The sequence below is a fragment of the Artibeus jamaicensis genome, unplaced genomic scaffold (assembly GCF_021234435.1).
Source record: "Artibeus jamaicensis isolate MK-2021 breed Jamaican fruit bat unplaced genomic scaffold, CSHL_Jam_final contig_464, whole genome shotgun sequence".
Lineage (NCBI taxonomy): Eukaryota > Metazoa > Chordata > Mammalia > Chiroptera > Phyllostomidae > Artibeus > Artibeus jamaicensis.
In genome coordinates, this window is record NW_026521842.1 from 15,086,154 (window position 1) to 15,102,204 (window position 16,051).

At 41.3% G+C, this 16,051-nt stretch overlaps 2 protein-coding genes across 4 annotated transcripts in view; one reads left to right on the plus strand and one right to left on the minus strand.

Moving 5' to 3' along the window:
- Positions 1–2,819, plus strand: part of IST1 (IST1 factor associated with ESCRT-III) — a 34,184-nt gene extending 31,365 nt beyond the window's left edge. For all 3 annotated transcript variants that reach the window (XM_037164004.2, XM_037163994.2, XM_037164008.2), the window contains 2 exons: positions 417–465; positions 1,493–2,819. In XM_037164004.2, coding sequence (XP_037019899.2) covers positions 417–465; positions 1,493–1,686 — 243 coding nt within the window. In that variant the 3' untranslated portion in view covers positions 1,687–2,819. The remainder of the gene's footprint in view (positions 1–416; positions 466–1,492) is intronic.
- The window catches only part of PKD1L3 (polycystin 1 like 3, transient receptor potential channel interacting), a 52,339-nt gene that overhangs the window by 2,592 nt on the left and 33,696 nt on the right, over positions 1–16,051 (minus strand). Inside the window, exons 22-28 of the mRNA XM_053666605.1 lie at positions 11,863–11,990; positions 11,088–11,248; positions 9,455–9,665; positions 8,419–8,520; positions 4,366–4,497; positions 3,497–3,577; positions 2,973–3,111 (exon numbers count right to left, since the gene is read on the minus strand). Of these exons, the coding sequence (XP_053522580.1) occupies positions 2,973–3,111; positions 3,497–3,577; positions 4,366–4,497; positions 8,419–8,520; positions 9,455–9,665; positions 11,088–11,248; positions 11,863–11,990 (954 nt within the window). The remainder of the gene's footprint in view (positions 1–2,972; positions 3,112–3,496; positions 3,578–4,365; positions 4,498–8,418; positions 8,521–9,454; positions 9,666–11,087; positions 11,249–11,862; positions 11,991–16,051) is intronic.

Consider the following 16,051-nt stretch of genomic DNA (forward strand, 5'->3'; position numbering starts at 1 on the left):
GCTTCGTATTGTTTCCTTTCGTTTTTACATTGGGCCTGAGTTTTTGTTCTGGTTTTATGTGCATTGAGGCATTGCCCAAAACTCTTCTTAGGAATGAGGTAGATGCTTTTCACTAGCGTTTGAAGACTTAGCTCCTCGCTTAGTGTTCTCTCTGTGAAAGGTGAAGGTATCAGTTTAAAGAGGTGTTAGCGGTGTTGTTAGGTTTTTCTTTTTCCCTGCTTGGTGGTTGTGTTCAATGTGGTATCTGTCTTTGTGGGAAGATCAGAAGAAGTGGAGGGGCAGTTTCTTTGGAGCAGGTTCTGTTGCTTTTGCCAAGCAGCTTAGCTTTTGGGAAGTTCAGGGGCTTATATATTATAGCAGTTCTTTCTCCAGGAATGCCATTGTTTTCTTCTCTGGTAACAATTTTTGTGTTTCAGGTTGATGACAGTAATGCTGATAAGAATGTCTCTTCTGCACAGATTGTTGGTGAGTGTAAGTTAGAAACCCTCCAGGCTCAGTGCCGAGCTCATTACTGATTCTCATTACGTGGTTTTCCTGTACATGGCATTTAACTCACATGCCCTGTCATCCCTCCAGGTGTAGTATAGCAGAGACAGAACTCAGGATTTCCCTCCTCCGAAAAGAAAAAACTCTTCCCTAGCCCGGAGAATCTCTCTGAAAAAATGACAGTGTGTGAAAAAGGACACCAGAAACAATGTCTGGTTTTCAGTTACTCTTAAGTTCTTTATGTTCCTGCTACTTTAGCTTCCATTGTGCCTGGAAATTTAAAAAAGGTGTAAATAGGCACAAATTGTAAGTGAATAGCTCATTGACTTTTCATAAAGCAGGCAAGGCTCATGTAGCTGTCCATTCAAAAAATAAACTACCACCAGCACCCTAAAATCCCAAGGGTGTATATTTTTTAAGATTAGACAGTTGTATTTTTATATAATTTATATACAGAAGTACAGAAGTATACATTTTGATATTACATGTGTCTATACACACACAATATGTAACCACTACCTTGGTAAGACATAGGATATTTCTATCACCTGAGAAAAGTTCCCTTATATTCCTTTTCAGTCAGCTCCACCCCAGAGGCAAGCACTGTTCTTAAACATTAACAGTAGGGACATTACAGTAAGTAGCGAGGTGGGTGGGTGATTGATTTTAAGTACAGATCCTGTTATTGTACATCAAATAAGATTGACATTATTAACATTTCATGTAAAAATTTTTCCCCCTAAGCCTTAAAAGAGTAGCTTCGTCCCAACAGAACTGTGGTACCACTCTAGACTTGGTTGTTACAGGAGCAGGCCTTTGTGAAAGGGGACAATTTGTTTAAATGAATGCTCTGTGTACTTCCCTATAGAATTCAATATTAACCATTTAAAAGGAAAACTAGTGTTTTCTACTGTAATTTTAATTGTTTCTGCCACAGGGGACTGGGGGCTCTGAGGAGCTGAGCTACTTCTCTGGCATTTCTAACACTGCTCCTTGCCCTAACTAGGTCCTGGATCTAAGCCAGAAGCCTCTGCAAAGCCCCCTTCCAGACCCGTGGATACGTATGACAACTTTGTACTACCAGAGTTGCCGTCTGTGCCAGATACGCTACCATCTGCTGGTGCCAACACCTCAGCATCTGAGGACATTGATTTTGATGATCTTTCCCGGAGATTTGAAGAGTTGAAAAAGAAAACATAGGCCTCTTAAACCAGGCAACGTCAAAATTCTGGGAGTTGAGACTGAGTACTTTCTCATTGTAACAAAGAAATCTCCATGAAATTCTGTTCCATCTCTTAACCATCACTGAGCACACTCTTCCTCTGGGCTCTCTTCCTGTTCTACCAAACTGTGCAGCTTGCCAGTTCTTTATTGCTCCTAACAGACAAATGACTGGAGACACTATGAGGCCAGACCAGCTGACTCCTGTAAGCCATGCTTATCTGTTTCCCGTCAGTATGATCCCAGGTTCTCCTTGCTTGTTCCACAAAGCATTGTGGAGAAAGCTGATCAAGATGGATGGGCTGTGGAAGAGAGTACTTCAGGAAGTGTCTCAGCCCTGAGATGAGGTACTTAGAAAATAAACCCATCTGTATAGAGGCATTTGTGGTGAGCGAGGATCAAAGCTGAGACAAATGGAGAAAATGACGCAGGAAGCTGCTGTAATGGTTCTTGGAAGCTGGGTCCTGTAATTGGCATATACACTACTTGCTGCAGGGCAATGTTCCACCTGGATCCAGTTGCAAAGTTAAAGGCCTCTCTCATTTCCACTGGATTCACAGGGAGCCCTTGTGGCCTTTTTCTTTGAGTGCTGCACTTCCCTTTTACCAGAGGGCAGCACTGTGTAAATTACTGTTTTTCCCATTGCATGTTCTGTTGGATCGCATTCCTAAGGCAGGACAGGCCACGAAATGGGCAGAAGTCACCATTCAAGGCTAAGGTAGGCTTCCAGGTGCCTTAATAGAAGTATTCAAGTCTTTTGAATAGTGAGCTGGAAGGCCTACAGAAGAGGGGTTCCTGTTTTCATTTGAAAACTTTATGATTTAAGAACCTTTAAAAACTGATCTCAAATTTTGGTGCCCATGTGGCTATAGTTTCCTGCTTTCCTCGATGGAGGGAGACTATTACATTGTAACAAACATGCTCCTCTGTTCCCTAGCTAAGGTCATCTTTTCCCACGGGGATGGCTTTGGGATTGGAAGATAACGACTTTGGCTTCTATGTAAAGTATCTGTGTATACCTCTGTTTCGAGTACCTTTTCTTTAATGTTTTTTGATTGGTTTGTATCTCATAGCTCAGCAGCTGATAATAAAGTTTAAAATTGTGTGCCCTGCTTTCTCTACTGGTGTGATCAAATGAGCTGTGGATTTTAGTGGAGAATTTTCTTTTTTCTAATTGTTGAAGTACATCTGTCTCCATTTCCCCCACCATTTGGAGAGAATATTTTAAGTAAGCAATCCATGCTTAGGCACAAGTCAGACCTTACCTTGGGCTTCCTGGGGAACGTGGATGCCTGTAGCAGTAAGGGGCCCATTGTAGTCTCTGTATGTGAGCCCAGATGGCGTCTGTGAGTTTGCCTGGATACTCTTGGGCCTTTGCAGAGGCTTCTGGCTTGGGTCCAGGACCTAATTAAATTAGAGCAAGGCACACACACAGTATGGAAATGCTCGTCATCATCCAGATCCCAGGCTTGTACATTTTTAACAAGCTGCAGTGAGTTCACCTTTGATTCATTCATATTCCCCACAACCATCCTGGAACATGGATTGTGAGGGTTCTGTTTCTTGCTCTTTGGCAGCAGAGTCAGTTTAATGTGTCGCTTTTGCAGCGTTAACCCTTTCCCAACAGTGCCAAAATCCCTAACGCTGTCAGTGAAGGGGACTTTGATTCCTCAATGACCAAATTTTCTAAGCTACACTGTGCAAAAATAGGTATTAGCTAGGTGGTAAAAGGGTTAAGATAGTTCATTTTTTAACAGTTTAGTGTCAGTGCCTGTTGCTGTTTACTCACATGTGTTCTGGCGTACTGTATTCCTAACAGACTGGAGAGTTTCTGTAGCAGCACATCTATCAGTGCAGCTTCTTTCCAACTCTATGGGAAGACATGAGGAGAAAATAAAATGAATTTGTTGCTCATGTTGAAGGAAAAAAGTGTCAAAAAAAAGTAAACATACACTGTAAAGATACTGTTTCCTTTAATTTGCTGTTAAGCAGAAACACTCCAATGCTTAATAGCTGAGGATCAGCTATAATGTTCTGGCATTATAGGCCAGTGGCTAGAACATAACTTAGTCTTGGTAAAATTGGATTTCCTGGGAAAATAGATGGCAGAGCCGTGGAGACCAAAATAAGGGAATAGGCTGACCTTCTGCATCTGTAATTTTAAGAGCAGCGACAGTCAGGCTTTTCCAGTCATAAAAAAATGTGATATTTTTTATATACAGGTAATTCCCCACTTTATGCCACTTAACTTTTAGGAAAGACCTATGTTATTAGTACTTATTTTTGCCAATCAAAAGAAATCTAAAGAGGACTTTCACTTTTATGAAAAGCAGAAAAGTGAAATTATGTTCAGTGTTTGCAGTGAGCTGTTAGAGGCAGTGCACACTGTGAAATTACACTGCACGTTATTACTACTTTACATCGCTGTATATTACATCATTCCTGCTTTTACTCTATGTTAGTGTTTCAGGTTTGATGTATTATTTGGTAGGCTATTTTAGGGGTCTGGGAAAGCATAAAAACATCCCACATAAGTTAATGGTGATTGCATCTTTACTTACGCCATTTTGGCTTTTGAAAGTCTTCATAGGAATGTGCTCTACTTTCGGGTAGTGGGAGAAACCTGTGTAGAAATTATCAAGCCACCCAGTTACCTACCTTAAGAAACATTCTTTCTTTACTAAAGGACATCAGTATGGCAGAAACAAAAAGGTTAATGATCACAAGAACCATCAAGATGACGCTGGTGAGGATCAGAAAGGAGCCCAGCACTGGGCATAGAGCGATAATCTGGAAAGGCAATAAAAACACTGAGTTTAAAACTGACCATTTTTACTTTAAAAATGTAAATTAGGTGTAGCTCAGTGCATTGAGTGTGGGCCTGCGAACCAGACGATCGAGGTTCAGTTCCCCATCACGGCACATGCCTGGGTTGCAGGCCAGTTCCCAGCAAGGGATGCACCAGAAGCAACCATACATTGATATTTCCTTCCCTTCCCTTCTAAAGATAAATAAATATTAAAAAAATGTAAATTATATGCTAGCTAATGTTTGGGATATACTCACATAAACCATGTTGGGTAGAAACTAGGAAGAAAAGCATAACTATTAAAAAGGAGAATAATAACTTCTGAAGGACAGAAGAGCAAGAACTCCCGACTCGAAGGGTGCCTTCAGGGCTTTCACAGGAAGAAAACAGGTGAGCTGAAATGGGAGCCCGTTTGAGTTCTGGCAATTCCAGAAAATACAGGGGTGAGCAAAAGTAGGTTTACAGTTGTGAATATGTGAAACAAGTTTATTGTTGTAGTATATTCCCTATGAACAAGTGTAAACGTACTTTTGCCAACGCCTATATATCTAAACACGGAAGCTTTGAGGAGTAGCAAAAGCGTATTTAAAAGAGCAGATACCAGACACAACAATGAAAACTATCTTTGCCATTCCAAGAAACTTACATTCTAAACACGGAATCATTCCAATAAAATAGCCATAGAAAACCAGCTTTTAATTTAGTATTTTTTTCATTGTTACCTTTAAATGGGTAAGTACTGAGTTGTGTTACTCTTTTCAGTATAAAGAAATCTTTCTAAAAAGAACTTAAACGAGTGGTTTCCATAACAATCTTAATTTAGGTGTATATTTTAACAAATGATGTTGGTTCTCCAATACTGATGTTATTTTCCCTTGGAATTGGCTCTTTCGTTATTGGCACTGTTTTTTTTAAAAAAAAACAAAACAGCAAGTTAGAGAGTGAATACTTACACTAAATATCACTGTGATGGAAATCTACATGTCAAAACATTTCCTAGTCCGTGTATCACCACTTTTAAAGTGCTTAATTATATTAAGCTTAGGCAATCTGTTTGGGTTTGTGATGTGATAAAATTTTTCCCCAATAAATATAACTCTAGTCAACCTTTACATTGTACAGTTATGATTAGAACAAAGATTTTAAAAAATCGCCCAAAAGTAGGTGTTAGTAAAAGCGTGTTATTTACTCTGATTGTTGTTACTTCAGTATATAAAGTGTTCCAGGGCTGAGGACTTCATTCCATAGTGATTGGGACTAAAACTACAACAGTTCACCCAGGAAAGTGACAACTTTCCACATTAGAAACTATGTTAACTTCCCCCTTTTTATTAGCATGCTTTGAAATCTAGATGATCAGAATGATTAGCCTTGATGTAAATCTTGATAGTTTCACTAATTTGGCAGTTTTCCTTCCCTGATCGAATCTATATGCTTATGCTTTGGACCCAAATCCTCATCTGGGTTTCCTCCTTTATTTTGTGTTGAGTAGAAAGGGATTTGTGTTGGTAGTTCCTGGGGAAAAATAATAGGCTATCTGCAGTATTTGTTAGCTGTAAACAGAACTATCACAGCTCTTCTGAAACTGTACCTCCCGTTTTTTTAAAGTCACTTCCATTGTATACTTCAGACCCAATCTCCTTGGCTGTAAGATGTAGTAGATATACAAGAAGGGAGAGAGGTTGGCACTGTGTGTTTAGAAAATGACAGATTTCTAAAAGTAATAGCCACTCAAAAGCTGTATATACTGTAAACCAGAATGGCAAAGGATCTAAATGTCTCCCTTTCCCAATGTGCAGTGGTATAGTAGGGGCTGCTTTTTAAAAAAAAAATTATTGATTATGCCATTATATTTGTTCTATTTTCCCCACTCCGTTCCCCTCTACCCTGCACACCCCTCGTCCACCACTCCCCCCCTTTAGTTCTTGAACATGTGTCTCAAGTTCTTTAGATTCTATATTTCCCATACTATTCTTGCCCTCCCATTTTCTATCTACCATCTATGCTATTTATTTTCTGTACCTTCTCCCCCCTTCTCCTCCTCCCACTCCCCTGTTGCTAACCCATGTGATCTTCATTTCTATGGTTCACTCCTGATCTAGCTGTCCTCTTAGATTGCTTTTGTTTTAGGTGTGGTTCTTAATAACTGTGAGTTTGCTGTCCTTTCACTGTTCATGTTTCTTTAACTTCTTTTTCTTAGGTAAGTCTCTTTAACATTTCATATAATAAGGGCTTGATGATGATGAACTCCTTGAATTTGGTCTTATCTGAGAAGCACTTTATCTATCCTTCCATTCTAAATGAAAGCTTTGCTGGATGGAGCAATCTTGGATGTAGGTTTTTGGATTTCATGACTTGGAATACTTCTTTCCAGCCCCTTCTTTCCTGCAAGGTCTCTTGAGAAATCAGCTGACAGTCTGATGGGAACTCCTTTGTAGGTGACTGTCCCCTTCTCTCTTGCTGCTTCTAGGATTCTCTTCTTCATTTTAATCTTGAGTAATGTAATGATGATGTGCCTTGGTGTGTTCCTTCTTGGGTCCAACTTCTTTGGGACTCTCTGAGCTCCCTGGATTTCCTGGAAGTCTATTTCCTTTGCCAGAATGGGGAAGTTCTCTTTTATTATTTGTTCAAATAAGGTTTCCACTCGTGACTGTTCCTCTTCCCCTTCTGGTACGTCTATAATTCGGATCTTGGAGCATTTAAAGATGTCCTGGAGGTTCCTAAGCCTTTCATTTTTTTGAATTCTTGATTCTTCATATTTTTCTGTTTGGTCATTTTTTCCTTCCTTCTGGTCTACTCCCTTGATTTGAGTCCTAGTTTCCTTTCCATTACTATTGGTTTCCTGTGCATTACCCTTCATTTCAATTAGTTTAGCCTTCATATGTTCCTCTAATTTGTGGCTAAAATCAACCAGTTTTGTGAGCATCCTGATCACCAGTGTTTTGAACTGTGCATCTGAAAGTTTGGCTATTTCTTCATCACTTAGATTTATTGGCTCTGGGGCTCTGAGTTGTTGGGGCTCATGGCTCATGTTGTTGAGCCATGTTTTGATCTGTTTGTGCCTGTTACTTATGAGGAGAGGTGTCTTAGGTGTTCACCAGGGTGAGGCCACCCAGGTCGCTGGTTTGTGACACTGTATGTGGGGGCGGGGTCAGAGAGGGAGCAATGGCAGTCCTCTCTGCTCTCCCAGTCTGCCTCACCGCTCACCCCCGCCTGCTTATCTGAGCGCAAATGTGCGACCGACCGCAGACAGCCAGCCGCGCCTCTTCCCTGTGTCCGCCCATAGCTAGCCTGCACCTGGGATCCGTGCCTTCGGCTGCCTGCGCACCACCCCAGTCGGGGATCTTTTTTGCCTAACTGGCTCTGCTGCTGGCTTCGCCCCTCTCACCGGTTTAGCTGAGCAATTTGTTGTTTTCGGACTCCATATTGTCGATTTTCTGTGTGGTTTGGTTGTGTTTATTGTTGTTAAAACTTTGTTTTTAGATTTGGTTGTGTGAGCACGCAAAGTGTTTCCACCTATGCTTCCATCTTGGCGGGAGTCCTGGGGCTGCTTTTATGAACAGTACTCCCTTTGTTAGATACAGGGTGGGGCAAAAGTAAGTTTACAGTTTTTCCTTAATGGAAAACAATAATAGTACAAGAATAAACTCTTGGTCCTGTCTGGGTATCTCAGTTGGTTAGAGTGTCATCCCAATATGCCAAGGTTGTAGGTCTGATCCCCAGTCAAGGCACAGACAAGAATCATCCAGTGAATGTGTAAATAAGTGGAACAATAAATTGATGACTCTCCCTCTCAAAAAATCAATTAAAAAAACAACTTCACGTACTCAACACTGTAACCCTACTTTACCCGACCCTGTATATTAAAGCAAATAGAGAGGAAAACAGGATAGGGTTTTCACCTCCTCGTAATGAGAGATTCCTATCAGGAGACCAACAAAAGTCACTGCTGAGCTGAAGAATGTTCGGTATTCAGAGATGCTCCATCCAAACGCCAGGTTCAACTGAAAAGAAAGGAGAACTGTCAGAGGGCATAGAGCGCAGGGGAGGCTAGCGCAGTCATTTGTCTTGAGGTGCTGGGTAAGGATGAGGTCAGTGCAGAACCAGTGGAATGGAAATTAGGTTCCTTAGTGGCCATTTCAGGTATGCCTAGAAATTACATGAAATTCTTTTGTAATTACAGGGTTTTCATGTAACTCTGACCTTCACGTTTGTATGTGCTAAGTTTTTTTGCCATTTTAGAGATAAAACAAATGTAATAGGTTGGCCAAAACAGTTATGTTTTTTTTCCGTTAAATACATTTTTAATTTTCACCAATTACTTTATTGATTTGGATATTTTGAGTATGTTGGCTGTCTCCTGTGTGGTATAATGTTGATTGTTCTCAGTGTCTTGATTTGGTCACTATAAACTTCAGCTGCTCTGCCCGATCCCGGGGCATCCAGTGAGAAAGCTCCAACACAAAACTTCGCAAACCACTTTTGATACATTCCGTCACAGCACCTTCTCCATACACTGCACAAATCTTTTTTTTATTTCAGTTTTGTTTTTATCTTTTTTGAAATAGTAAAGCATAATATGCTGAAATTTCGCATATTTTCTTAATTCACCTATTTTATCAATGCACACTGATATGACAGCTGTCATAATACAATAACAGAATTGCTTCAAATGAAGTTAAAGACAACTAAGTGTCACTTGAGCCATCTCATGGCAAAATGAACTCTTTGGCCAAGCCGATACGAGTTTAAGTCATATTGCTCATTAAGTATGGAACTCCCAACTAAAACCAGCTTTCTTACGCCACTACATTTCTTCCAAAACTCATTGCCAACTTGAATGGATGATTTCCCATATAGAGGCCTTTTCTATAGTAAGCAACGTGATCCCAAGACCACAGCACTTAGGCAAAGACAGACACTGAAATGGGGGCTTACCGCAATGGCATAGCCTGTCAGCAGGATCAGGATGACCAGCATGAAGCCCACCATCTCGCTCCAGGCTTTGTTGAGTGTTCTACCGATGACCTGCAACCTGGAGTTATGATGCAGCAGGTTCCATAGCCGAACAGTTGCCAATAGAAGCAGGAAGCCCACGAGGTGAATGACAGCTGAGTTCACTTTGACTGCCTCGTAGAAGTTGATGAACCTGTACCAAGGAAGGCTGAGTTACTCAACACGAAGTGTGTGCCATCATCAATGCCTGTGACATCAGTTTCTCCAGGGTTCCTGCTGCCACGTGCATCAGTTCTGTGAGGCCTATTTTGTGAGATGCATGTAAGAACTGCTTTCTAGTGTGGCCTCCTGTTATTTTGGATACGACAGCACTGGAAAAAGAAACATATTTGGCCCTGGCTGGTGTGGCTCAGTGGATTGAACCCTGGCCTGCAAACTGAAAGTCACTGGTTCGATTCCTGTCAGGCCACGTGCCTGGGTTGTGGACCCAATTGGGTCCCCAGTTGGGGGTGTGCAACAGGCGACCAACTGATGTTTCTCTCCCTTCTTCCTGTCCCCAAAATGAATAAAATCTAAAAAAAAGAAAGAAAGAAAAAAAATTTGGGAGTTGTGCTGAAGAAAACTCAAAATGTGACCTCTAGATTTCTTTACTCCAATTTCACCCTGAAAATCAAGGCCAGGCTCCTCTACTGCTGGTCTGAGTTAAATCGCTGGAAAGGACGGGAGTTGGTGTGATGAGATGGCCATGACGCTGATCTGTTTTCTGTAACATTAATCCTGTATTGTTCTCTGGCCGTACATAATTGATCTTCTAATAGGTTTAACAGTACCGAGAGCAGAAATAGTAAAGTAGAGGTAAGGGGTGTTACTTAGCAGTTCGAAGTTGGTTTTTTGTTTGTTTAGCTTTTGTTATTTGAGAGATACATTCATAATTCCATGTTGCAGCAGCAGGTTATTGGGACAGACCGCCGCTGCTGTGAGCACACTAGCATTCAGTCACGATTCTGCTCGTGTCTAAGGCCACGGCAGGGGGGACCTCAGCTGCCAGCATCAGGCAAACGGCACAGACCCACTGTCCCTGCATTAACACCCCTCCTAAGCCTTCCTGGGACACTGCCTCAGTCTTACACAGATCAGTGACCCAGGCTGTTGACCACTGAAATGTTAGAGAAGCACCACATGGCAATACTTGATTTGGGACAAAGATGCTCTTCCCCATGAGAAAGACCAGAGGATGAGGCCCAAGGGGCGCCAGAATGTCTCAGTGTGGATGAATGTTCCTACCCAGACAGCAGCCCGCTTTGGATTTAAAGTATGTACTGTGTGTTGTGGTTTTATTTAAAGAAGGATCATTTGTCATGCCTCAGGTTTTATTCCTTGGTCAGGGTGCAAAATAATGACCAATCCAGGCCCTTCCTATGTGAAAGACTGAAAAGCTTTTCAACCTGATCAGCAGTATAAGCTTCTAGTTCATTGTTTCCTCTGCTGTGAACATTATACGGAAACAGATTTGGTAGAGCAGTGGCAGAGGAGGAGGAGTTTGAGAGATCACGCGTGCAAACAGGAGACTGGACATTGAGGAGGAGTATCTTGTGCTTCTCAGGCTCCCTCTTACCTGTCACGGTTGTGGTGGTATTGTGCCATGTTTCTCTTATGTAGGGAAATAAGCTTCGTGTCAAGCACCAAGATGGCAAAGGCAATAAGGATTATGCTCATGTCCAGAAGGTTTTTTTTCCTTGTGAAGAACCTCCATCCCTGCTGTTTCAGCCGGCAGCCCTAGACAGACACCACAGTCACCACTGCTTGCCTGCAGGACCAGCTATGTCTCTCCCCAGGGTGGTGTTAGGAACACTGGCAAAGCACTCGGCTGGGGACTTGTCAGACCTGATCTGGACACAGTGGGTTGTGGTCTCGGTTTTCTGCGCTGGAGTCATTCAGAGCTGCTACTTACTAAAAAGTTGCCTTTCTCTAATACAGCGTTCTTGGGTAGTCATTTTTCTTGTTGCTTAAACTTAAAAAAAGTTTCTAAATTACTTATCAAGTCTTAAAATGAAAAAAAAATGAAAATAAACTTAGGCTTAGGACATATCTTGAGTACAGTGATCTGTAGTTTTGAATACTTGCTCTGTTCATCGTACTTTCGATCTCTTGCTGTTGCCCTACGTAGGGGTAATACAACTGCACAGAAAATAATACTCTTTCCACAGACTGACTTACTTGTTGTAAACTGAAAGAGCTGCTCTGTGCAAAACCAGTTAGTCTCTAACTGAAGTCAGACTTTTTCTGGAAAGGACCAAAGTCATAGCTATAATTCAAGCAAGAGCATATTGTGCCACTCGCTATATAAGCCTGAGACTCTTAGATCTAACATTTGGGCATTTCCGACTCGCCTGTATGAAGCCATAGTAACCAATTAGGAGATAATAGATGACTTGGGAGACGGCAGACCAGGCAAAGTCCTTCTTTGATGTCTGAAGGGAAGTCAAAGTGTCCAGTCTGACGGAGGCGAAGAAAGCACCTGAGAAAAAACATTTGGAGTCAAGAGTCTTTACAGCTTTTGCCTCTTCCCTTCAAACTCTGTCTTTGAAATAACCCCAACTGTGCCTCTACCATTAATTTCAAATGTTCTTGGGTTTTTAACCTCAGTATTTCCTCTCGAGTTGTGATAAACATTAAATGAGATCATGTGTGCAAAGGTATTGGTGAAATGTATTGATTGCAGTAAAAGTCAGTGGAGGGAGATTATACTGTTGATCCCACCTGGAGGGCAGTGTCAGTGACCTTAGCCGTTGCAGGTGGCAGGTGTCCTTACCAAGATGGGACAGCGGCAGAGACAGGCACTGCTGCAACATGTTTTAGAGCAAGAACTGACGACTGCCATGTACAATGGACAACGGGGTTAAATGTGAGTGTGTTAAAATACAGTTTCAGAAATTAGTGTGATTAAAATGCTTTGAACCATTTCACATTTTCTGTGTAAAGCATCAATACTGTCCCCTGAATACCGACAGTATCCCATAAATACTCAGATGCTTGTATGAGGATGGACTTAGAAAGCTTCAGCCTCCACCTAGAATGACAGTGATAATGTTGAAGTTTTATAAACGCATGAAAGATCTTGTGCATATAACTTTTCGTAAAGCCCCAAAATATTAGTACTAAATGTACCCCTTGTAGTAGAAAGTACATTTTAAGAACAAAGAAATCCTTACTTCACAGAGCCGGCTCTCAAAACTAGGAATTTCCCTTTGTTTATTTTACCCTTATCTTTTTTTTTTTCCTTTGGTAGTTACTAACAGTGAAAACCCTCAGGAAGTCTTCATGCTTCATTTATAAGTACAAGAGAAGTGGTCTACTCTGGGTCTGGGAAGAGGGTTCCTGATTAGAAGTAAAAAGCTGGTGGTAAATAGACACTTGGGGGCAAATTCTGGGGGAGAGAAGAAAGAGAAAGGAAACAGGATCAGGGCAGTCTTCCTGTTAAAGGTGGGGGAATTGAATGTACCAGGTTCCCTCCAGCTCTTTCCCAAATGCCACTACAAAGACAATGAAGGGATGAAAGTGACAAAGGAGAGGAGGGCAAAAGGGAGTGACAAATTTGGAAGCTGGAACATAGATGCATGATGCTGACTCAGCAGATTCAAGAAAGCAGAAACCTAAGTAGGAAACCCAGAGGCAAGCCAATTCTTACCACAAAACCCTGGAACGGCTGAGAAATGAGAGGTCTCAGGTCCTTCTGAAGGTAGGGGGTCAAGTGGAACTGAGAACAGGTTGCACGTCTGAACATAAGCAAACTAGATCCCTGATTCCCTCTCCCTGTCAGGACCAGATACTTGCCAACCATCCTGCCTTCCACAACCTTGGTGACACTGAACTAGAGAGAATCTGAACTCAGAGGCACCAGGCACATCTGCAAGTCTACTGGAAAAGAAAATTAAGAGAAACTTTACATACTGCATGCTGAGACCCTTCCCAGCCCCCTTCCCTCAACTGGCTCTGAGAGGTCTAAGGCTCACTAGCCTAAAGCAGGAGTTTGGACGGTGCCCCTCTCTGGAAACTCACTGCCCAAGAGAAAAGTCATACATACCAGTCGACAAGCTCCATGCATACACAGCTGATTAGCATTTATTTATTTTGGGTTTTTAAAATATTTTTTCAATATATTTTACTGATGAAGTTCTTTGGCTTCTACATTTCCTATTCTTACCCTCCCCCTATTTTCTACCTACCATCTATGCTTATTCTCTGTACCTTTTCCCCCCCTCTCCTGTTCATACCCCTTTGTGTGATCGCCATTTCTGTGGTTCTTGTTCTAGTTGCTTTTGTTTTAGGTATGGTTGTTGATAACTGTGAGTTTGCTGTCCTTTCACTGTTCCTATTTTTTATCTTTTTCTTAGATAAATTCCTTTAACATTTCATATAATAAGGGCTTGGTGATGATGAACTCCTTTAACTTGACCTTATCTGAGAGCACTTTATCTGCCCTTCCATTCTAAAGGAAAGCTTTGCTGGATAGAGCAATCTTGGATGTAGGTCTTTGGTTTTCATGACTTACAATACTTCTTTCCAGCCCCTTCTTGCCTGTAAGGTCTCTTTTGAGAAATCCGCTGACAGTCTGATGGGAACTCCTTTGTAGGTGACTGTCCCCTTCTCTCTTGCTGCTTCTAGGATTCTTTCCTTCATTTTAATCTTGGGTAATGTAATGATGATGTGCCTTAGTGTGTTCCTTCTTGGGTCCAACTTCTTTGGGATTCTCTGAGCTTCCTGGATTTCCTGGAAGTCTATTGCCTTTGCCAGATTGGGGAAATTCTCCTTTATTATTTGTTCCAATAAGTTGTCCACTTGTTGCTTTTCCTCTTCCCCTTCTGGCACCCCTATAATTTGGATGTTGGAGCATTTAAAGATGTCCTGGAGGTTCCTAAGCCTCTCCACATTATTCTGAATTCTTGTTTCTTCATTTTTTTCTTCTGGATGTTTCTTTCTTTTTTCTGGTCCACACCGTTGTTTTGAGACTCAGTTTCCTTCCTGTTCCTGTTGGTTCCCTGTACATTTTCCTTTATTTCACTTAATATAGCCTTCATTTTTTCATCTAATTTGTGACCAAATTCAACCAATTCTGTGAGCATCCTGATTACCAGTGTTTTTGAACTGTGCATCTGATAGGTTGGCTACTTCTTCATTGCTTGGTTGTATTTTTTCTGGAGCTTTGATCTGTTCTTTCATTTGGGCCTTATTTGTTTGTTTTGATGCACCTGTTATGTAGTGAGGGGCGGAGCCTTAAGTGTTCACCAGGACGCTGTATGTGGGGGAGGGGTCAGAGAGGTAACAGTGGCACTTGCTCTGCTCTCTGCTGGCTTTCGGTCACTTCCCTGGCTTCCCACCAGCAAACTGGGCCCTTCTGGAGCTGATTCTTAAATTTTTACTGTCTCTTAAATATGAAAGAACAGGCAGATGTTTAAACCTTTAACATAGAAAACTAGAGATCAAAATACAGGGTCCAGCAGAAGTAATGCCTGCTTGGGTGTGGTTGGTGGAGTAATATGGGTGTAATAAGTAATAGTTTTAATCTGAATATTTCACTTAAAATGTCATATGGTGTCCTTGAGTGTGATATTGTTATGTTACAGAATTACATACTTATGATTTTGTAATAAGGAAGGTGCATTATTTGTGCCAGACCCTATGTATTAAATAAATAAATAAAAAGTTTAGAGGAAAGTGAAGGAGCTGATTAAAAACAAAATGAACCATAGTATCCTCAGAGAGTTGAAAGGATACTGATTTCATAAAACAACGGAAGAACATGAAAAAGAAATATGAGAACAAACAGAATTTTTGGAAATTAAAATAAAATGAACATTTCAAATGGTTTAGAAATTGAAGTGATCTCTAAGAACTCAGAAGGAAAAGATGGAACAGCAAAAACAAGAAAATCAGAGGATTAGTCCAGGTGTTCCTATCTCAAAATTCTAGGAATATCAGAAAAAGAGAAAATAGAGGAGAAATTTACAAAGAAATGCAAAGAAAATGTCTCAAAACCTAAGGACACGGTTCCAGATTAAAGGATTTGCCACGGGTCACTCAGGTCCCTTCATAACCTTGGGGACCAAGAGACAATTGTGACAACCTGGGAGTGGGAACATCGTCACACTGATTAACAGCAGTGCAGGAAGTTCAAGGCAATGGACTACACTTTTAAAAGTTCTGTGGAAAACAATGGTATTCAGTCAAATAAGCAAATGTGATGAAACAAAATTTTTTAGACGTGCAAGGTTTCAAATAATTCCCTTGCACCCTTCTAGGAAGTTATTGGAGGATGTGTTCCAGAAAAATGAGAAAATAAACCAAGAGAGAAAGACATGGGATCTAGGAGAAAGGGAATTCAGCAGATGAGAAGTGAAATGAATCCCTGGTGTGGCAGTCAGGATAAGAGCTCTAGAACAAGCCTACAGAATAACCAGTCCCAGCTGTGCCAAAAGGTTGGAGGGCACTGGAGAGGGTGACTCTTAAGAAAAGGACAAAATGATAGGTTATGTGACACTTTTGACAAGAATGAGATTTTTGTTTCTAGGAAGAGTTTGA